This window comes from Gadus chalcogrammus, chromosome 4, assembly GCF_026213295.1.
Source record: "Gadus chalcogrammus isolate NIFS_2021 chromosome 4, NIFS_Gcha_1.0, whole genome shotgun sequence".
Classification (NCBI taxonomy): Eukaryota; Metazoa; Chordata; class Actinopteri; order Gadiformes; family Gadidae; genus Gadus; species Gadus chalcogrammus.
In genome coordinates this window covers 34065179-34088489 of record NC_079415.1, presented here as the reverse complement: position 1 = coordinate 34088489, position 23311 = coordinate 34065179, and the positions used below count along the sequence as shown (strand labels likewise).

At 50.1% G+C, this 23311-nt stretch overlaps 2 protein-coding genes across 2 annotated transcripts; both read left to right on the top strand.

Moving 5' to 3' along the window:
* The first annotated feature begins 7477 nt into the window (after window positions 1-7477).
* On the top strand, window positions 7478-14159 carry mrps9 (mitochondrial ribosomal protein S9). The gene is given in 12 exon segments (XM_056589051.1): window positions 7478-7617; window positions 8111-8278; window positions 10392-10454; window positions 10894-10924; window positions 11140-11219; window positions 11659-11744; window positions 11835-11910; window positions 12129-12188; window positions 12191-12305; window positions 12535-12643; window positions 13204-13373; window positions 13599-14159. Coding segments are annotated over 12 exon segments (1149 nt in total). The 5' UTR covers window positions 7478-7518; the 3' UTR covers window positions 13691-14159.
* Window positions 14160-15367: 1208 nt separating this feature from the next.
* Window positions 15368-23077, top strand: LOC130381030 (SLAIN motif-containing protein 1-like). The gene is made up of 9 exons (XM_056588452.1): window positions 15368-15851; window positions 16600-16733; window positions 18704-18738; window positions 18967-19078; window positions 19384-19491; window positions 20195-20518; window positions 21522-21668; window positions 22101-22332; window positions 22993-23077. Exons 1-9 carry the CDS (start codon window positions 15475-15477, stop codon window positions 23066-23068), a joined length of 1545 nt encoding a protein of 514 aa, XP_056444427.1. The 5' UTR covers window positions 15368-15474; the 3' UTR covers window positions 23069-23077.
* Window positions 23078-23311: the final 234 nt, after the last annotated feature.

Genomic DNA, 23311 nt, shown 5'->3' with positions numbered 1-23311 from the left:
ATTTCCACTCAGGGCCTGTAATCTGTGAGTCGGATCAGAGCCGAGGGAGCTATCGCTGTCGGCGGAGATAGCACCGCGCGGCTAAACGATTCCCCCCGCCGAGCTCTGGCGCACCCCGCTGATACGGCGTCTTCAGTCAATGTGCTAATCTTTAGAACCGTATGAAAGGTTCCACATGCTAATCTCGAGCATAGTTTAAACTATATACGATGCTAGAGATAAGCATGCAGAACCCTATATAGGGTTCTGCATGCTAATCTAGAGAACAGTACATTGGGTTCTTCTTGCAAATCTTTAGCATAGTATATGGGGTTCCACATGCTAATCTTTAGTATAGTACAGGTTTCCACTCTTAGTTCTAGGTATAGGATTAAAGGTTCTCCAGGCTAATCTTTAGAATAGTAGCTGGGGTTCCCCTCTTAATTCTGGGCATAGTATATGGGGTTCCACATGCGTATCTTGAGAACAGTAGGCTATAGGTTCCACTTCCTAATCTATATCATAGTATATGGGGTTCCACATGCAAAAATAGGGCTCCAGGATTATTCTTGTGCCTAGAACATGCACCTTTGTCTCGAATACATAGTGGTATAATGATGGCTGGATCAGCGACCACTCCTGGCTGGGAGAAGTTTGACTCTCTTTCTCTGTAAACTGTGTGTGTGTGTGTGTGTGTGTGTGTGTGTGTGTGTGTGTGTGTGTGTGTGTGTGTGTGTGTGTGTGTGTGTGTGTGTGTGTGTGTGTGTGTGTGTGTGGGCCTGTTTTGTGTTCAAATTATACATTTTCTAACCAGTCAGAATGCTTTATATTCAGATCGAACATATTCTGACTGTAGCCTGCATATTCTGACTGTCTGACAGCCTGGTTTATATTCAGACTGTACACATTCAGACTGTATTGGTTTCAGATTGAACACATGCTTTGCATCAGAAGCCCTTCGCTCTGTCCTACTCTCTCCCTCTGAAAGCAGACGACGCCTCTTCCAGCCGAAGCTCCGAGCTCCGAGACCGAACCCAGCTGACGGGAGAGCCGGCTGTGTGCTGTTGATCCCGTTCAGCTGTTTGTCTCCCTCGGAACAACACAGAACCATCGCAGCGCACAACACACTGGAATACCGGAGCAGCGCTAAACAGATCCAGAAGCACCTCGAACCGCGTCGATCGGGGCAGACAGGCATACCGGTACGTTCCGGATTGTCTTTTGTCCCCCCTTCTCTTGCGGTGAGCTGCGAGCCGGTCGGCATAGAGCCGCGTCAAAACAGGGACGTGCGGAGAGGAGAGGCCGTCTGTGTTGTGTGCGATTCCGTTCCCCAGCTGAGGTGACGCTAAACGGTCCCGATGGCCCGTCTCCGGGGAAAACCGTTCAAAGCCAGGAACCGGGAAGCTAGCGTGCGGCTAACACGCCACAACACACAAACCCTGAGTTTGTAGCGTAATGTGTAACACAAACATCCGCTTATTCCGACATCTGTAGCACAACAACACTAAGTTTAAATCATTATGTGTCACACAAACATCTGTTTGTGTGGAAGTCTGTCGCACAACAACCCGAAGATTATAGCGTAATATGTGCGTAATAAATATAACACAAACATCCGTTTATTTCGACATCTGTTGCAACAACATTAAGTTATATGTTATGCTATGTTATTATAATGTATAACACAACCCTCAGTTTAATTCAATATTGAAACCATAAAGACATCATTTTAAATCAAAAATGTTAGTAGCCTACATTAACTGGTTTACATCTAAATGTAAAATAATTTATTCATTTAAAAAGACCAGGGTTAAAACGTCAGTTTACACTCTCTCTCTCTCTCTCTCTCTCTCTCTCTCTCTCTCTCTCTCTCTCTCTCTCTCTCTCTCTCTCTCTCTCTCTCTCTCTCTCTCTAAGAATTAAGAATATATTTGTTGGTGTAAAGATACAACAACTTGAAAACAACCTATTAGCTCCACAAACACAGTGCTACTGCTATCGCTAATGCTATCCCTTCGAAAAGAGCGGGCTTCCCCCCGCCATCAGCACGTGTCCAGCAGGGGGCGGTGTACGCCGGAGCGGTAAGGGGGGGGGGTGCTCCCCAACATATCACTGAAGGCTCAGCCCGTTAGCTTACACACGCGCCGCGAAGCCGCGGTGGAAGAGAAGGGCCTCTGAGTGCGGGCGTTAGCGGTCGGGGGGGGGGGGGCGGGGGGTCGGTCGGGGGGACATAATGGATTCCTCAGCGCGTCGAGTGCTTGGTGGGCATGACTGCCATGTTTGGGGCGCGGCAGGCTTATCCTTAGTCGCCGCCGCAGTTAAGGATATTAGGGAATCCTGGCGTAAGGCGGCGTGGAAATGATGAGTGTGGCAAAGCCGGGCGCTCTGAAACGTTATAAGCCCTCCCCCCCCCCCCCCACCCCCCCGGACACACACACACACACACACACACACACACACACACACACACACACACCACACACACACACACACACACACACACACACACACACACACACACACACACACACACACACACACACAAATCCCTCCCCCATGCTTGGTCGTGCCGCCCCTCACCCTGGGATTCAGAACCCGGGGGGGGGGGGGAGAGGGGGAGGGGGAGAGGGGGGAGGCAGGGGGGAGGAGTTGGCTGAGTGCCAAGGTGTGATGCTCCTCCGCAGGTTTTTAGCTAGACAATTAAAAGAGTGTCACTCAAGATGGAGGCACACACACATGCACGCACACACACACACACGCACGCACGCACGCACACACACACTCGCGTACGTACACACGGGGAGCTGTCGGTGGGTCTGGGTGGGAGCCAGCTGGCCGGCTTAGCGTGAAGCGTCGATGGCACACGCCACGCATGACAACAAACACACCTGTAACTGCTCTCCACACACACACACACACACACACACACACACACACACACACACACACACACACACACACACACACACACACACACACACACACACACACACAACCAGCGAGACTCCCCGGGGCCCATTGCACAGTAAGAGGCGAGAGGCGCGTTTCACATTAAGAGCGGGTCAAATTTGTTTTGTCTAAAAACCAACACAGTCAAAATGACGATTTCACAATAATAGTTGAGATTTATTTCACAATAGGAGCCTTTGGGGTCACGTTATTGTTCTCTAAAGCAAACCTGTCCACATCCAGTCAAATGGAATGTATCACAATAATAGTAAGAGACGTATTTCACATTAAGAGCCTTTGGGGTCCCCCTCTTGTAGTCTTAAGTAAACCTGTCCACTTCCAGTCAAAAGGACTATTTTCACAATAATAGTCAACAGCTGCATTTCCCTTATGGGGTCCAGTTTTACTGTTGTCTAAACACAGCCATCCTACTCTCAGCCAAACGGCCCCATACCACAACCAGACAACAGGATGCGCAGAGAGCAGCCATCTCACCCATCATTAATACCAAACTAAAATAACAGGGAAGCAGGACAAGGTTTGTCTCCTGGCTGAAGTATTCTGGGATGTATTCCCGGCGTCCGCAGTCTAACCTGTGTGATTGAATGACGTGGGGAATGATTAACGAGGCCTTGCAGAGCTCGGGCAGGAGAAATGTTTCGTTCTTCGCTGTGTGATTGTGGTGTGTGTGTGTGTGTGTTGGTGTGTACGCACATGTGTGTGTGTGTGTGTGTGTGTGTGTGTGTGTGTGTGTTTGTGCGTGTGCGTTTGTCTGTCTATGTATGTGTGTGTGTGTGTGTGACTGTTTTTTTGGGGGGGGGTGGGGGGGGGCTATGATGGCTCACCAGGGGGGAACAGTAGCCGTGCCCGCACATTGCCTGACGTGCTCCCCTCCCCTCTCCCCCTCCCCCCCCCCCCCCCCCCCCCCCTCCACCCCCCCCCCCTCCCCCCCCCCCTCATCAATCACCCTTCGCTCCATCCTGCTCCGACCCCTCAAAGTAGTCCAAGCCCTTTTCTTGCGATGGTCCTGGCCAAAAGTCCTGCTAGCAAAGTAAACAAACAAAGATGTTAATATCATCCAATACCGTGTTTTTTTCAAATGTAGAGGAGGATAGGAGGATTTAAGGATCTCAGGGGGAACTTGTGTTGAACAAGTGTAAAACAATGCAACTGTAATAAAATGGGTCGATCGTAAGACCATCTTAATAACGTGAAATGAAATCGGAAAGCTACAAGTTTGGTGAATCTCTCCCTGCCCATTTGACACACCTGCATTATTCATATTCATTCAAATTCATTTTTTTTCCTTGTTTCGACTCTGTTTCGTTGTTATGTTGCTCCTGTTCCATGTGTGTCCTCAGCCATCACCTCCAGGCCTCCCAGTATCCCTCCTGGGGTCCTCCGTAGATCCTAGAGGGTTGGGATCCAACCCAACTGAGCACGAGAGAACGTCGGCGCAGCTATTATGTTCTCTAAAAAGTTGAACATTTGGAAGCGTGGACCTCCTGTGAGTGTTGCGATCTAATCCCTTGAAGGGTGGACCTCCCGCGTACCTTCTCTACGTTTGCACCGAGGGTCGAGAGCTAAAGCCTGCTTAATCCTTAGCGACTGCACAAACTAATGCACTTCAATGCAACTTTCACAGAAACCTTTATTCAAATCGGAAGAGGCAAACGCAAGCTCAAAACGGCGTCACAGTGAAATGTCGAAGGCACAAAAAATACACGCCTTAAAAATATTTCCATTTCATGTGGAAGATCAGCTTCGGTTTGGCCCTAGGAAAGCCGTCTGAGACCCTAAGACCTAAGGCCGGTGCCATGCCGGTGTAGCATTTGACCCAGCGGTAGAAGCTACGTCGACACATCTAGCCACATTACACATCTAGTGTACACACAGTACACTAGATGCGTCCACACAGTACACTAGATGTGTCCACACAGTACACTAGATGTGTCCAGACAGTACACTAGATGCGTCCACACAGTACACTAGATGTGTCCACACAGTACACTAGACGCCGATGCCGAGGATGAAGCTTCGGTCCTCCGCCGGAAGAAAGCATCTGAGAGGCCCCCCGCTCGATCGGACCCTGCACCCACAACGCCACACAGCACCTCACACACAACACGGCCCACAACAAAGACACACATAATTTAAGGCAATACAACCCCACGCAACGCAACACACAGAACACAACAAGCCTGCCCATGCACACCACAACACACACAGCAAAGCAACAAACACGCAACACAACACGCACGCAACGCATAAAACCCATAGCAAATACAAACATCATATAAGACAGTACAACACCGCTCAACGCAACACGCAGACCACAACGGCATACGAAAACAACACAACACGCAAAAAAACATACGCAACATTACAACACAACACATCGTGTTACCGTCTTGCCAACACAACAGTGGCTGGTTAACAATCGGCAGAGGAGGGGGGAGGAGGAGAGGAGGGGAGGAGGGGGAGAGGGGAGGAGGGGAGGAGAGGAGATGAGAGGAGCAGGTGGGGAAGGAGGACAGGGGAGAGTGAATGAGGAGAGGAGAGGAATGCAGTGAATAGGAGAGGAAGGGAGAGAGTACAACAGACAGGCAGCTAAGCGAGTGAAGGGAGAGTGAATTATTTTTTTACAAACGCATACATATCAGGCAGCGGAGACGAGGCCCGAGAGAATAACGTCGGAGAAAAGTGAAGGAGGAGAAAGGAACAGAGAGGAAGGGACCAGAGAGCAGAGAGGGGAGGTTAGGCTAACTCAGAGCGATTAAAACTAAAAATGCATGTGGAGCATGAGACAGGCAACCTGCACTCTGAGATACATAAAGAGAGGGCTAGGGTCAGGAGCTGTTAGATATTGATTTCCACCATGCTGATTCTACTTAACTCCTCACCCCTCTGTTTCAAAGCTAACGCAGGCGGGCCAAGTCTCAACCACAAAGGCTGTTTGATAACTGCTGTTGCAACATCTTTTGTAGAAGAGGGGATGTAGCTCACAATGACAGCCGCTGTTAAAACATCTCTTTCTAGAAGAGCTGCTGTTAAAACATCTCTTTCTGGAAGAAGAGCTTATGTTAAAACATCTCTTTCTAGAAAAGGAGGAAGGTAGCTCAACATGTTTTAGCTACTGCTAAAACATCTTTTTCTATAAGAGCTGCTGTTAAAACATCTCTCTCTAGAAGAGCTGCTTTTAAAACATCTCTCTCTAGAAGAGGGAATGCTAGCTCACCATGATCGCTGCTGTTCAAACATCTGTTAAAACATCTGCCAGGACATGATGGACGCTTGCCATGGCCAATAATTAGGTTCAGATCCTACGATGGCTGGGTCGGATCTTTCCTCCCTCATCCTACAATAGACTAGCCATTGAAGATGATATGATGACAAACCATTATTATCATAGCAAAAATATTTACAATAATGCGTTCCTTTGAGTTACAATGAAACGTTAGCTACGATTATTTGTGACTGATTAATCGTTAATGATGCTGGCTAGGAAACCTTTCCTATGCTTTTTGTTCATAGTTAGCTTTGATTTATTTTCCTAGTTTCTTTCCAGTCCCCAGAAAAATGTGAGTTATGGATAATGAAAAGAATGGCCAAAGTGAAACAAAACATTGAAACAGTTTGGGACTTTTACTTGTAAGACACAACTCATGCTAAACCAAACCAGCTAATCATTGTTGTCTTTTTAAGCTCATGTTCACCTAGATCAGGTACATAGTACAAAACGCAGTGAGCTGAGCACAAACGGCACCATTTGGCAGGACATGGTGTCTTTTCGGTTTGAGCTTTAACTATCAGCCAACGAGTTAACGTTACGTGAAGTTACGTCACACAAAGTAACGTCACACGAAGTGAAGTTAGACAAAGTACACTACATTTTTGGGCGGCATTCCTGAATCCTCTGACGCCATCCTTCCAAGTCAGAAGTCGGGAAATCCCCCAGCTTTCTTGTGGCATTTCTCGGAGGCACGCCCCCCTTTTGTCTTCCTCTCTCGGAATTCTGAGAGTAGACCGAGAGCAGTGATGACGCTCTCAACAAAAATGGCTGCAAGTGAAGAGATTTATTTTCTTTGTATTCGTACCACGTTGGTCATTTTAATGTCGATTTTAAATGCTCTTTCACACTTGATTATGTTGCCACTTTATTCCAGTCACCAGTTTATGCATTGCACGGTCTTGCTGTGCGTGCAATTCAATGTAAAGTTGTGATGTTTGGTTTTGGGCTTGTTTGCTAAAGAGGCTAATGTAGCTAACAATTAACAACGACTAGACAATTTCATGACAGAATCACAAAGACGACGGAAGGCTGGCGTCCGAGGATTCAGGAACACACCATCAGCTGAAACTTACTGATGAAATATTATTGTGAGATTTTAGTTTTTTTGTAAGTATGTTTGATGCACTCTTTGATGCAAGTATTTATTTTTACTTGTATACTTTTCGTCAAATAAAATAATACTATAGGCAAACTAATAAAGCAATAATAATAATTAATTTAATACGCGTAAGGAAACTCAACTCTGTGACAGCTGCTTACCACTTCCGGGGTATTTGACCCAGCGCTGATCTGCCAAGATGGCGGCGTCCTGTGCGCGCACCGTGGGATCTCTCCTCGGGAAATGTGGGACTTGCGCCTCTAATATCAACACGATCACGTCCCAATTGAGCCGACAGGTAAACCCAGACTTTGCAGTCAGTTCGAACCAGTGTTAGTGTAATGTCAGCCTGTAAGACAGTGTTACGACGTGTAGAAGCTCGTCGGAGTGTGTGTTGATGCCCTTGAGCCGAGCACCGTCTCCCCCCCAACCGAGGGGCTGTTATGTGTTCTAGGTTTTAATTCTACATTGATCCACTGCACTGCATCAACAGTGTATGGCTGGCATGCTATGTTGCAGTGCTTTGCCTTGAATCGTGCGAAAAGCCTCTTATCGTTGATGATATTTTGGTAGGACTTGCTAATGCACATTAGCGGACTGATAATAGTACGTTAAGCAAAACGAACGGGACAGTCGTGAATTCTTCATGAAAAATGCCCAATTGGCATTGTGTATGTACAAGTTATTCATCAGTAATCAATGCAATATTAATCGAGTATGCATCATTGAGGTTGGCAATAGATCAATTATTACGCATTGGTTCTATCCAGTAAAGACATTGTTCTCCACAGATATGTTCCAGCTCGGCTCTGCACCGGAAGAACCTGGCTGCGGCCGGACCGGAGAAGTTCACGGTGGAGTTCATTCAGAAGCAGGTGGAGGAGTTCAACATCGGCAAACGGCACCTGGCCAACATGATGGGGGAGGACTCCGAAAACTTCACACAAGAGGACATAGATGTAAGTGTGTGTGTGTGTGTGTGTTTATAAACATGAACACATGCAAGTCTATAGTTTGCCTACATATAATAAGGGATGTTATGATGCTGTATGGAGTATAGAGAAACCAAACCTGCTTTGTAAACAGCTCGGCATGATACGTTGTCTGCTCCTGAAGTCTCTTTGGATCAAAGCGTCTGATAAATGATTAAATGGTATACAGCATAAGGATTTAGTCAGAATGTATAATCTGCCCAACCAATTTTTCGGCTTTTCCATTGGTCCGCTGCTGATCTCTATTATGGCTGGAAGAGTGGAAGTTACTCTTGGTTGGAGCGTTTATCCGACGTCTGTGTGTGTGTGTGTGACGTGTGTGTGTGTGGGCGGGCTCAGGCCGGTCCTAGCTAACACGCTGCCTCCGGGAAGATATCCGTCGCGGTGTCGCCCAAACGGACACAGACGCGCCTCGAATGACCCCTCGCACGCATCGAATCCACGCCACAGTTTGTTGGCGCCGCCGTAGCTGGGGCGGTCTGCGTTTGATTTCCCAGCCTCCCCCGGGTGCGTTCCCCAGAGCTCCCCCGGCCTAATGAAGAGAGCTGTCCAGCCGCGGACTGTGAAAGCTAATGTGGCGGCGCGCATCCCGTTCCACAGATGCATGGAAATGCAGGCTGACTGCGGTGGGACGTAGCGTAGCCCCCTCACGATCGTCACGCCCCCCCAATCCCCGTCCCCGTCCCCGTCCCAGCTGTGGCCGTCGAGAACAACACCAGCCAACCGAAACGGCTGGCTGAACGCCAAATGTTTACATCATCAGCATCATCAATCTATGATTAAGAGACACGTTTTATACCAAGTGTACGACGCAAACGGGCTTCAGACAACCGGATTTAGAACCCCCCTCAGTGGTCGGGCTGTGGTCACTAGTTATAAAGTAGCAGGTTGTTTATTGACTCAGTTGTATCGGTGGCTTGGAGGGTAAAGATGCAAGTATTAGGTTTGTAAGCGTCTCCCCGCCGTCTCTCTTTCCTTTTTATGCCCAGATTGCCCCCTCACTCTGTCATTCTTCTCTCTTTGTCATTGTCCCTCCTTCATCTCTCACTCTGTCTGTCTCTCTCTCTCCTATCCCACCTGCTTTCCTTTCTTCTCTTCGCTCTGTCCCTCTTGTCTCTCTCTCTCAGGCTCTCCTGTATCTCTTTGTACCTTATTTCTCTCCACCTGTCTTCCTCTTCACATCCTGACGCGTCCGCACGGCGACACGGCAGCCCTCCTTCTGTCGCCGTGACAACCTTAAAGGCAACAGCCCGCGGCTGTCGCTCGGTGTGCGTGGGTGTGCGTGGGTGTGCGTGTGTGCGTGTGTGTGTGTGTGTGCGTGTGTGTGTGCGTGTACACACACCATCTGTAGTGCCGCTAATGATCCTGAGACGAGTGTAGTCCGAGGGTGAACTCTGGGTGAACTGGTGGCTGTCAGCTCCAAGTCTTCCCCTGTCTCCGAATCTTCTGTTCACTGTACCCCCCCCCCCCCCGCCGTTCCTCCGCCCCCCCCCCCGCCTCCACCCCTCTCCTCTCACCTTGCTCCTACCCGGCCATCCCCCCCCCTCCCTCCCCTTCAGCTGAACTCTGGAGAGCAGCTGGGGGCCAGAAGCACCGGCCTGGCTCCTGTCAGCTTCACTACGCTGTGGTCTGGACGCCCACCGCGACCGCCACCCCGCCACTCACTCTCTCCTCCTCCTCTCCTCCTCCTTCTCTCTCTCCTCCTTCTCTCTCTCCTCCTTCTCTCTCCTCCTCCTCTCTCCTCCTTCTCTCTCTCCACTTCCTCTCTCCTCCTCTCTCCTTCTCTCTGTCCATCTCCTCTCTCCTCCTTCTCTCTCTCCTTCTCCTTTCTCATCCTTCTCTCCTCCTCCTCTTCTCCTCATTCTCTCTCCATCTCCTCTCTCTCCTTCTCTCTCTCTCTCCTTCTCTCTCTCTCTCTCCTTCTCTCTCTCTCTCTCTCTCTCTCTCTCTCTCTGCTCTGCTCTCTCTCCTCTCTCTCTCTCTCTCTCTCTCTCTCTCCTTCTCTCTCTCTCTCTCTCTCTTCTCCTCTCTCTCTCTCTCTTATTTAACCACAGTATCTAACATTTCCATTCCCCCACAGAGGAGTATCGCCTACCTCTTCCCCTCGGGCCTGTTTGAGAAGAGGGCACGACCCCTGATGAAGGTGAGTCAAGATGGCTGCCACACTCACCTTAAACCCCCTTATTGTCGTAATTATTATTATTATGTTGCTGTTATTATTGTATCGGCCCAGTGTCACATCGTAGATTTCCTTGATAGTTTTAAAATTAAATAGTATACCTATATTTTCTTTAAACATAAAATGACTGCTCCGTTTCCATGGTTTTGATACGGAGATATATAAATACAGTACGTTTTGAAGCTTTAACCAGCGCCATGTGAGGATATAACTTCAAATACTTGATTTACTATAATACCATAGAGGTTGGTAGCTGAAACTAGAGAAGGAGATGCTTACCAGACATCCACCAGATAAAAAAATATATACTTCAGTTAATTTATTATATTTACTCAAATCCTGGTCTCTCTTTGGTTTCTCCATGTGTATTAATTCTGGTGTTTAATATCCTGTTTCCCTCCAGCATCCAGAAGAGATCTTCCCCAGACAAAGAGGTATGCGATACATTTTTTCACATGCACCCCTATCACACATCCCTAAATCACATTGCTGCATTAATTATCCGGTAAACATAGCCGTTTCTGATAGCATTTTGTTGAACCAAGGTTTATGTTTCACTCACGCCTGTCTCAAAGGGGCTCTAGATTCACTTCGGACACTGTCACTGCTTGGTTCTTTATCTCCCTCTTCCCGCCCCCTCCACCCACAGCCGTCCAATGGGGAGAGGACGGACGCCCCTTCCACTTCCTGTTCTACACAGGCAAACAGTCGTACTATTCGCTGATGCACGTGAGTAGCCCGTGTACGCAATTATACCGCCGTGACTGCAGTACATAAGAAAGGCCAGCAGAGGGCAGTGTGGGGCAGGTCTTCCCAATGTCAATCACTCTTTCTTTCCATTTCTTTCATTTCAAAGGTCAAACCTAATGGATATGGAAAATAAACAATTAAATAATCAAAAAAATATGTGAATAATCAAAATGTAGCACAGATCAACCACTTAATACCTAGCTTCTGTCCTCCACCAGCTACCCTCCACCCTCTAACTGCTTACATGCTAACCGTTACCAAGTTAACTTCTAGTGTGTGTGTGTGTGTGTGTGTGTGTGTGTGTGTGTGTGTGTGTGTGTGTGTGTGTGTGTGTGTGTGTGTGGTGTGTGTGTGTGTGTGTGTGTGTGTGTGTGTGTGTGTGTGTGTGTGTGTGTGCGCGCGCGTGTGTGCGTTGTAGGAGATCTACGCTAAGATCCAGAGCCTGGAGAGGCAGCAGGACCGGCTGAGAGCCAAAGGACTGCTCTCCTCCGACACCAAGCCCCTGTGAGACCCCCACACACGCCTCCTGTCACACACACACACCTCTCCCCCAACTCAGTGGTTCATGTTAATGTGTGTGTGTGTGTGTGTCAGCTCCCTGGGCAGTAGCAGGTGGATCATCAAGGAGGAGCTGGAGGGGATCGTGATGGAGACCGTGACGGATCACGACGTAAGACCCTCTGCTCGTGATGTGTGTGTGTGTGTGTGTGTGTGCGTCTTATTGACGTGTGTCTGTCTATATGTGTGTGTGTGTCTAACTGCTGTGTGTGTGTGTGTCTCTTACTGGTGTGTATGTGTGTGTGTGTCTAACTGCTGTGTGTGTGTGTCTATATGTGTGTGTGTCTCTTACTGGTGTGTGTGTGTATGTGTGTGTGTGTGTGTTTCCAGTACCAGCGGTTCCTCCAGCTCATGGAGCGTCTTGCGGGGCTGCCCCAGGCGGGGGCGAGGGGGGGGAGGGGGTCTGGGTGCTGCGCTTCCGGCAGCAGCTGGAGGCCCAGGCCAGCAGGCAGGCGGTGGCCGCGCTGCAGGCCGACGCCCAGGGGCGGGCCTTCAGCACGGCAGAGGGTACGCCCACACGGCTAGACACGCACGCAGGCATCAACACGCACACGCAGGCATCAACACACACACGCAGGCATCAACACACACACACAGGCAGGCATCAACACGCACACGCAGTCACCCTAAAATGCACACGCCACGATGAACGTTACAATCACCCCACAGTGCCATGCATTGACACATTGTGTGTGTGTGTGTGTGTTGTGTGTGTGTTGTGTGTGTGTGTGTGCAGGCCGGAGGAAGACCTCCAACAGTTCGGTGGTCCTGAGAGACGGGGGGTCGGGCCGTGCGACCGTCAACGGGTCGGAGCTGCTGTCCTACTTCCCAGTGTTCCAGGACAGGTGGAGACCACACACACACACACACACACACACACACACACACACACACACACACACACACACACACACACACACACACACACACACACACACACACACACACACACACACACACACACACACACACACACACAGTTCAGTGAGGCCGACCGTACAACTCAACATCAAAAATGGCTGCGCCCGTAAAGGGATTTATTTTTCTCTGTATTTGTAACACGCCGGTCGTTTTACACTACTACTCTACTCCGTTCACCAATTTATACATTCCGCGGTCTTGCTATGCTACAAAACATTGTAAAACTCTGTTGTTTGTTTTTTGAGCTGATTTGCTTAAGAGGCTAATGTAGCTAACAACAAACAACGACGAGCCAACGACATGACCCGTTCACAAAGACAAACCGGAACGCCATAAGTGCTACGAGGCAGGAAATGACGTCACAACGTCGTGACGTCCCGATGTACGAGGCATCTGGAATGCGCCGTCCGTCGAATCCACGCGGAAAGGGTCGTGACCTCTCGTGCGATGGGGTGTTCCTTCTGTCCCCGGGGGGGTCTCCTAGGGAACAGGTGATGTTCCCGCTGCAGTTCGCGGGGGTCCTGGGACGCCTGGACGTGGAGGCGGAGGTGAGCGGCGGGGGCCGGGCCAGCCAGGCCGGGGCGGTGCGCCTCGCCATCTCCCGGGCGCTGCTGGGCTTCCTGTCCGAGAGGGAGGTGGAGAACATGAGACAAGGTGTGTGTGTGTGTGTGTGTGTGTGTGTGTGTGTGTGTGTGTGTGTGTGTGTGTGTGTGTGTGTGTGTGTGTGTGTGTGTGTGTGTGTGTGTGTGTGTGTGTGTGGTGTTTCATAAGGACCCCTGTGCTGTCTGTCTCCCTCTCATCACGTGTCTGTCTGTCTGGGTCAGGGTGAATGAGTGAAATAACTTCTAAAAATCTAAATTCTCTCTCTCTCTCTCTCAGCTGGGCTGTTGACCCCTGACCCCAGGGTGAGGGAGAGGGACAAGCCCGGCCAAGAAGGCGCCCGTAGGAAGTTCACCTGGAAGAAACGCTAATTTACATAATTGGCGGGAAAACGGAGGACAACAATGGCGGACGGGACGTGTGAGCAGAACTCGGGGAAGACGTGTGAAAAATAAATTAGCCGTGGCGTCCCTCGGCCACTAGAGGGCGGGCGAGGCCACGGCGCGAACGAACCCGGTGGTTTACTGTGGATTTATCAATAAATTAAGTTGTTTTTCATACTAGAGGTGCTACGTGTTTTTTATTTGGATGGAAATGAAACGGGTGGGAGATCTACATGTGTTGCCTGTAGAATACAAGCTACAAGTCTTCATTATTGAGAGCTAGTACACAGTATTGTTAATACAATTAAAGTATCCTGACTACTTTATTTGTATCTAAGTGAAACTAAGGGTTTACAGAGGTCAGCGTGATATTTTGAAATTGTTTTATAATTGAAACTATAAAACTATGCAAATTATGAATTAGCATGTGTACACATTTTTTAATGGATCAAGAGTTTATAATTCGAGACAGGACAGGTGTGTGTGGCTTATTAACCTGCAGTTGTCATTGGTGTGTGTGGAGGGGGGGGGGGGGGGGGGGGGGGGCGTGGTCATGATCCTCCTCTCTCATTGGTCGAAGGTCCTTCTAGGTTTTGAAACGGTGTTGTGCCGAAAAGTGATCAGCTGCCAGAAAGCACGTATCTCCTCGAAACGTGTGTGCGGCAGCAAAGTCAGATCAATCATAATAGTCAATAGCACTACAGGACTATTGTCCGCTGTATTAACACAGATATGTATTTTAAGGTGACAAGTCATCGACCTTGTCCGGGGATCGACGTCTGATCAGTCATAGGCTACTATAATCAATAGCACTACAGTCCGTGAGTCACTTATCCTTCTTTATGTTTCTAAACCACTGCAATCGTAATTATTTCTGTGTGTCTATTTTATACAATAAAACATGTATTTTCTTACTATGCATTGTTTTCCCAGATTATAGATTTCTGAAGAAGAATTCTTTTTCTTCTCAAAATGAATTGAAAACATTCATGAGTAGGTCCTGTCACATTAAATAGATTAGGGTTCAAACTAACACTATAACATTCATGTGGGCTATGTGGGGTAGATAAGAACAAATCCAGTCTCTTTTGTCAGCTGTACGTTATAAAGCGAAAATATGACACATTGGAGACCTTTTCCTCCTGCCAGAAAATGATCTCAAGCCCTCTCTTTACTGAAATGTTTTATATGCCTTAAAATGAGTTGATAACATTCATGAGTATCACATTACATAGATTATATTTTATCCAGTGTCTATTACCAGCTGAAACACCTTCACATGGGCAAATATAAGAAATTTCAGTCATTTACCTCCTGCCAGAAAATGATCTGAAACCGAACCTTGGTACTGAAATGTTTTATATGCCTTAAAATGAGTTGAGAACATTCATGAATATCAAATTACATAGATTATATCCCATCCAGTATTTTTTGATTGAAGCTATAAACAAACTATGCAAATGATGAATTAGCATGTGTACACATTTTTTAATGGATCAAGAGTTTATAATTCGAGACATCACAGGTGTGTGTGGCTTAACCTGCAGTTGTCATTGGTGTGTGTGGAGGGGGGGGCGTGGTCATGATCATCCTCTCTCATTGGTCGGAGGTCCTTCTAGGTTTTGAGCCGGCAGCTCGGATCACACCCGAGTAGAGAGAGAGAGAGAGACGCGCAGACACAGCCAACTCTTGTCTAGTACAGTACACCAGTCTACAAGTCAAGCGCTCACTGTCTCCTGATCCAACACCACGCACTTCGCTCTCACCGCCCGATGGAGGCCGAGGTCGGCCTGATGAACCGCCAGATCATGGATGTGGTCGACCACAACTGCAACAGCATGCCCGCCGAGCTGGAGGTGAAGAAGCTCCAGGCGCTGGTCCGGAGTCTGGAGCTTCAGAATCAGCAGCTGAGGAGCCGGCAGAACCGCACTCTGTCCCCGGTCCCCGCGTCCAGCAAACTCGAACACAGGGAGAACAACAACCATAACATCAACAACAAGAACACCCCCTCGGGTGTGCTGGCGTATTTCCAAGCGTATTTCTCCGAAAAGCAGGCCGGAGGTGGGGAGACCACCACGGTGATGGACGACGTGGAGGAGCTGGACCTGGAGGCCATGTTCTCCTCCAGAGATTCGGACGACGAGACCTGGTTGGTAGGATGGAAGCACGTGTTGCTGCTGATCCGCTAAGCGGCTATAGCGGAGCCTTTGGCGTGCGATGTGTGAGAGACTGAGATGTCTAATTTGTCCAGAGTAGACTCCAGACTTAATGACGTGAGGTTTGGATAGTCTCGCCTTGCTTGATGTAGACACCGCCGTTCAAGTTTGCCCCTACGTTGAAGAGCATAGTCTACTTCTGTAACTTATCTAACTTCGACTCCATGGTTTATATTTGACGAATCAAAGTTTACTGTCGGACGTTGAAACATGTTCCCCAGCGGTCGAACTTCTCGCCTTGGGATGCTGTTGTTGCCTTGGTAACGCAGCCCCTGCCTCCCGCGTCGCTCGTCGCGATTTAAACAACATGACACACAATTTACAACAAATATTAGAACACATTTTATTAATAATATCCGGCTGTCGGAGGTGAGATAGGCCCACCCTTCGGCACTCCCAAGCATGCTTAAACAGGCACACACGCACGTCAACACAAACACACACTCTGAACAAGTCTGTGTTTTGGGGGACAGTTGGGGTCTTTGTTTCTCGGGGGACAGCCTTGTTCACTAGTGGGCACGGACCTCCCCATAATAAGCCCTGTTCACTGGTCATTTCGATCATTAGGTCACTGTGTGTGTGTGTGTGTGTGTGTGTGTGTGTGTGTGTGTGTGTGTGTGTGTGTGTGTGTGTGTGTGTGTGTGTGTGTGTGTGTGTGTGTGTGTGTGTGTGTGTGAGCAGGCTGTACGTGTCATCCCGGGCAGCCATGTGTGCGGACAGCCCCCCCCTCTCTCCGCTGACGTGGTGCAGGAAGGTTCTGGACAGTCCCCGGTCTGAGGGGCCCACGAGGACCCCGTCCCTGAACCTGCAACGAGGTGTGTGTGTGTGTGTGTGTGTGTGTGTGTGTGTGTGTGTGTGTGGTGTGTGGTGTGTGTGTGTGTGTGTGTGTGTGTGTGTGTGTGTGTGTGTGTGTGTGTGTGTGTGTGTGTGTGTGTGTGTGTGTGTGTGAAATGATGATGCAAGGAATTGTTTGTGTGTGGATAAGAGAAGGTTTTATTGACACACACACAGACACACTATGGTACTGGCCATGACGTCACCATGCTGGCAGCTAGTACGGCTAGCCAGCTTAGGGCCCGGTCCATCTCACCGTGGTACCGGGCTGCACTCGCTCGCTCGCTTGCACGCGTGCGCAAGCGGCCGAAACCATCATCTCATCCACTCTTGCTGAGGGTTATGGCGGTTGGTTGTCACGACGATAGGTAGCGAATGGAAAACACTTGCTATATGCAGTCAGGCTGGGAGTTTGGTCAGGGTAGAGAGGTCTCAGGTCGAAGGTTTGGTGTGGAGCACGGAGAGAGGAAGAGTAGCTAGTGGGGGAGCAGAAAGAGAGGAAGAGTAGCTAGTGGTGGAGCAGGAGGAGAGGAAGAGTAGCTAGTGGTGGAGAGTAGAGCAACATGCAGTCGGTCGAGGAGAGGGGACAAGCTGTTGGTGGTGGGGCAGGGGAAGGGAGAAGTTAATGATGGAGCAGAGGAGAGGAGCGTCTATAAAGACACCCTTCAGAGATGCTTCATGGGCATGTAGGACACACCGATTGTATCTCTGGTTCCAAAGCTGCTTCTCTGTCCTCGTATCCGAACAGTGGGCACAAATGAGATGGGGGGGGGGGGGGGGGGGGGGGGGGGTGTTGACGTCCCTTCGCTGCGGTACTATCTCCAGATCTGGGCCAGCCGGCCGTCTGTCTAGCTAAGGCCTCCGTCGGTCGGTGTTACTGTAGATGTAGAAGTGGATGTCTGGCTCTCGTTTGCGTCGGCGGTACTTTAAGACAAGCCGTCGCCATAGCAACCGCACCTAGTGTGTGTGTGTGTGTGTGTGTGTGTGTGTGTGTGTGTGTGTGTGTGTGTGTGTGTGTGTGTGTGTGTGTGTGTGTGTGTGTGTGTGTGTGTGTGTGTGTGTGTGTGTGTGTGTGTGTGTGTGTGTGTGTGTGTGTCACTCTGAGACAACGGCGCCCACTGTAGTGCGGTGCCAGTCGCCGATGAGTTGGCCTGTCCTGTGATATCACGCCGCGTGTGTGTGTGTCCCAACAACTCTGTTTGGCTTTTTTTAAGCAGAGATGCAAACGCAAACACACAGTCCTCAAGCTTTAAATGGGACACATCATACCACCAGGTGTGAGTGTGATTAGCCGTTACAAGCCGTTTTCAAAATGTGCAGCATTGTGACATCACAGGTGGGCGTGTCCACCTAGATGTGTGACAGACAGATGAACAACGTTTGCTACAGTCCACTGGGTAGGCTCGTAGACTGATCTATCCAGCACACATCTAGGTGGACACGCCCACCTGGGACGTCACAATGCTGCACATTTTCAAACCTGCTTGCAATGGCTAATCTCTCTCTCACCTGGTGGTACGATGTGTCCCCTTTAAACACTGAAAGGTGTTTAACTGTGGAGGAAGAGAGGAGACTGATTATTTCAGGGTCTCTCTCTTTCCTCACCCCCACCCTATCTCCCCTCATCACATTCTCCTCGACCCCACCACTCTCAATACTCACCCCCATTTCTCCCCTCATTCTTCCCATAATCTGACCCACACAATTCTCCTCCCCCTCTCCCCTCACCCCCTCCCCTTACTCCCCCATCTCCCCTTGTTCCTCCACTCCCCTCACTCCATTTTCCTCCCCCTCCTCCCCCATTCCTCCCCCCCCCCTCCATACTCCTCCCCCATCTCCCCTTACGCCCTCCCATCCTCCTCCCCATCTCACCTCATTACTCCCCCCTCCTCCCCCATCTCCCCTCCTCACCCTCTCTTCCACTCCCCCCTCCCCCCCTCGCTCTCTCCAGTCTCCAGGTGGCGCCCCTCCCCCTCCCCCTGCAGCCTCTCCCCCTCCTCCCCCCTCCTCATGGCGGTGGGCTCCTCGTTCGGCGCCTCCCCCCCGCTTGCCGGCAAGTCCTGCTCCACCCCGCTCTTCTCCCGACGTCCCGGTAAGCCCCGCCCCCCCCCCCCAAAACACACGCAGGTTCGATGCCCCACTCAACCTCGTTCCTCAGACCGCTCCTCTCTCTGTCCTCCTCCCCCCCCCCCTCCCCCTCCCCTAGCCTCCCCCCTGGCCTCCCCCCTGCTCCTGTCCCCGCGGGGGTCCCTGAGCCCTCTGTTGAAGGAGCCCCTCCCCCCCGCCGAGAGGAGCCCCACCTTCCTCTCTCACCTGGCCCGCCGCGGTAAGACTCCGCCTCCAAGCTTCCCCCTACCTCACCCCCCCCCCCCCCCCCCCGCCCCCTCTCTCAAACCCTCCTCCCTCTCCCCTGCCTTGACGTGATTGGTAGGTCAAAGGACTGACCTCAGTCAGTGTTCTAACGTAGTCCGGTCTTCTTCTTCTACGCTTTTTGTGTAACTACTTTTTCTGGAACAGTTGGAGGAAAACGTTGATTTTTTTTTTGAGGGGTCAGGATCTTTTAAGAACGCCCCCATGAATCACGCAATTTACCACTGCCTCATAACGACCGCTGTGTTTGTCTTCGGAAAGGCTGGAACTCGGCGAGTTTCGACGACGACGAGAGGGACATCGTCGCCACGAGTTACAAGCTCAATGACCTCACAGATGTACAGGTCATGGCCCGGCTGCAGGAGGAGAGTAAGTGACAACGCATAATTGAATGTTCCGAGTCTCAGCCTGATTGGTCGTTAAGGCTTCACCTGGATGGTCGTTAAGGCCGCACCTGGATGGTCGTTTAGGCCGCACCTGGATGGTCGTTAAGGCCTCACCTGGTTGCTCGTTAAGGTCTCACCTGGTGGGTCGTTAAGGCCTCACCTGGTGGGTCGTTAAGGCCTCACCTGGTGGGTCGTTAAGGCCTCACCTGGATGGTCGTTAAGGCCTCACCTGGATGGTCGTTAAGGCCTCACCTGGATGGTCGTTAAGGCCTCACCTGGATGCTCGTTAAGGCCTCACCTGGTTGCTCGTTAAGGCCTCACCTGGTTGCTCGTTAAGGCCTCACCTGGTGGGTCGTTAACGCCTCACCTGGCGGGTCGTTAAGGCCTCACCTTGTGGCTTGTTTTCGGTCACTCTCTGAATCTCTAACTCCAAACTCTCTCGCTCTCTCCCTCCGTGTTTAACTAACTAATCAGACCTACGAGCTCATCGCTACTTTAGCTTCATTAACCTCAGGAGGTGTGTGTATATGTGTTTGTCCTGTCCGATTTGTTTTGTGTGCGTGTGTCTTTTCCCTGCGTTGGTGTGTGTGTGTAAATATGTGTGTTTTTTTTGTGTCTATATATTTTGGTGTGTGTGTGCATTGCTACCACCTCACCCCCCCCCCCCCCCCCCCCCCCACAAACAGGTCTGCGTCAGGACTACGCCAGCACGGCCCCTCGTCGGGAGCGGGGGCCCAGCCTCTCGCGCCGGACCCCCCGTCCCACGGAGGAGGACTGCGGCCCCCCTACCCCTCCGCAGCTCGCTCCCTCCAGCCTCCCCCGGCCACACACGTTCTCCAGCGCACGGGACTGGCACCGCAGCAGCGTGTCGCTGTACACACCCCCGGCTACACCCCCAACCTCCCCCGTCCAAACGTACGCTTCCAGGGCCTTCTTCGCCTCCCCGCCTCCACGGGCGGGCACCGCCGGCCCCAGCGCTGCCCAGCCGCAGGCCCCCAGACCCGGATCAGGTGAGCAGGAAACACCCTGGCTTACGGCCGGGCCTTTATTACTTTATCGGGGCGAAATTGCTAATTGATGGCCGCTGTTTGGGTTTAAAGGACTTCTTGGCTGTAGTAAACGGATTATCCTGAAGTTGATGCTACTGCCACTTGGTGTTTTACTCGTGTGGTTAATGCTGTGTTTATGGTGTACGTATCCCTGTTTTGTTTTGTTGTTGGCCATTTTGTCCAGCGGAATCTCCCGTTGGAAATCAGTTGGCTCTCGGTTATGAGCGTAAGTCTATCCCTGATAATCAGGCTGTCTTTTTTTTTTAAAGTAATCATACTAAACGCAAAACAACGATTCCCCAATTAGCGTTCTGATAACTAACTCGCTAACGGAAAGCGCTGATACACTCGTTTTCTAATCTCTTCGGTTAATTCCAGAAGCATTTGTTCGATATTTAATCAGCTGTCTCAACGCTATTGCCGGCGCCCAAACACAGAAGCAGCGAGCTTTGAGGGATAAGGTCCCCTTAATCACCTGATGGTCACCCTGAATGACCCTCCCAGCCAGGTCGCCAACCGCTTGCCTCTAACTCCCTGTAAGTCCAGTCACAGGTTCCAACGGAAACACGAGAGACTGGGGGGTGGGGGGGGTGACACAGAAACCGAGCGGGAGAGGAGCTGTTTGTTGTGTGCTTGACGACCTGTTTCGACCTGTTTTCCTTCTGCTAGTTTTTAGTGGTTGGTTTTTGCACATAATGACTTGGGGGTGGGGGGTGCAATTTAATGTACCTATAAGCCAACATTTTCAGTTTGCAGGGGATAATTGAAAAAATCTCATATCTGACGTTGACTCCTAATTATTTATTGGTTAATTTCAGGGACATTTCACACTGATCAACAGTCAACTTGTAAGTGAGCCAGTTAGCCTAAGAGGCTAGTAAACATCTGTTGTCCCCAGTCCTCGATCCACTATGGTCCTTCGTAGCCTCTTTATTCTGGTTGTGATTGGTTGTTGTTTTCCCAGTAGACAAGCTGCGGCGGAGCATGCCCAACCTGGTGCGGGCTCCCAGCATGCCGAGCGTGCACATCTCGGCCAATCAGGCGGCGCCCCTCTCCCTGCTGCGTAACAGCCTGAGCTTTGATTCGTCGCCGGCTCAGTTTCACTCCTCCAGTAAGAAGCAGCAACCTTTCTCTCTTCAACCCTTCGAACTAGCTAACAAGCTAATTAGCTAATGGCTAAATGTAACTTATTATATATATATATATCATTTGTATAATTATTCCAGATTTATTCCTTTTGTGTGACCCTACTTGATGAAGATGATTCTGATTCTAAATAGCTAGCTATCAAAATCTCTAACGAGCTAATATGAAGGCAAAGAAATAGCTAACAAGATATCTAGCTCACAAGCTAGCTAGATGGAGAGCTAAATAAACAACATAACAAGATTACTAACTCGCCAAAAGGGTACCCATCAAACTAAAATGCTAGATAATGAACTAGCCAGCTTACTGACTAACTCACCAACGCCCTAACATGCGGGCTAACTAACACGCTTGTTAGCGCGATAGACGGCTAACACGCTAACCTCTCGGCCTGCAGTCCAGCTGCAGAGCCGCGTCCACAGCGTGGGAAGCTTCTCCACGCCGTCGCCGACGCAACCGACAAAGGCCACCGCCTACGTCAGCCCCATCATCAAGGGCTCGGTTTCTGTGCCGACAGGCATCCCGTCGCTCGGCAACAAGACCCCCACCCAGCCCCCCACGCCGCGTAGCAGCGGCCTGCCACGCCCGGCCTCAAGCTCCGCCCCCCGGATCTCCCAGTTGCCACGCAGGTGAGCTGACCCCAACATTTACCTTTTACATTCAGGGCATTAGGCAGACGTTTTTTATCCAAAGCGAACTTAGAATAAGTACATTTGAAATAGAAACAGCTTATCGCTGTCGGTACAGTAAGGATGTTCATAGAACCAAGTGCCAAGCATTTACAATTGCTAGGTTAACCCATTCCCCGTACGCAACAATGATAGCTAGGATAAGATGCTACATAACTAAGTACTGTAACTAAATACGACGAAATACAATAAGTGTGTACATTAAGTGCCAGGACGTACCACATACAACAAGTAGGAGGGGAGGGACGGGTTGACGATGCAGAGTCTATAGCTGGAGTCTGAACACCACCAAACCTGTATGGGGTCTCGTGGTCTGTGAAGGATGGACTAAATTTGAGGGGTTGTGTTCTTACTCACAGAGTTTGGTTGGAGCAAAGCATTTCAGATGGAGGGTGGAGACCTTGTGTGAATCAGCCCATCTAACGAGGGGGGTGGAGTCTACGGTTTCTGTGTCAGTTTATAATAAAAAGACTGATAATTGAATGCTAATGATCACCAGAAAAATGCAGTCATCATGACTAATAACTAACCTTAATATAACAATAAAACGTAAAATAAAACGTGCGTAGATTCTGTACTGATTCTTTCCTCTCTCGTCAGTTTGTTGACGCCCCCCAAGACTATGACCCAGCTGACCCCCCTGCGGCACGCCAGCTGGAACGACGGCTGCTACTGACCCAACAGGAAGCTTACCCCCCCCCCCCCCCCACTTCCTTCCCTTCTGGCCAATCAGCACTATCAGGTACCCTGCGTGTAGAAAGGAATTTCCGGGATTTGAAAAAGGACGGCCGAGATCCGCACAATATCGGGGTGGGAGTTTAAAAACGGCGATAAAAGTGTTTTATCTTTAAAAGTATTGCAGCGGGAAAACTGCCTGCTACTTCTGTGAGCTTTAGGACTTTCCTTCACAGACTCGGTG

Coding starts and splice junctions, on each gene's coding strand:
- LOC130381030 (XM_056588452.1), top strand. CDS start 15,475: ATGGAGGCCGAGGTCGGCCTGATGAACCGCCAGATCATGGATGTGGTC. Junction 19,079..19,383: donor CTCTCACCTGGCCCGCCGCG/GTAAGACTCCGC, acceptor GTCTTCGGAAAG/GCTGGAACTCGGCGAGTTTC. Junction 22,333..22,992: donor ATCTCCCAGTTGCCACGCAG/GTGAGCTGACCC, acceptor CTCTCTCGTCAG/TTTGTTGACGCCCCCCAAGA.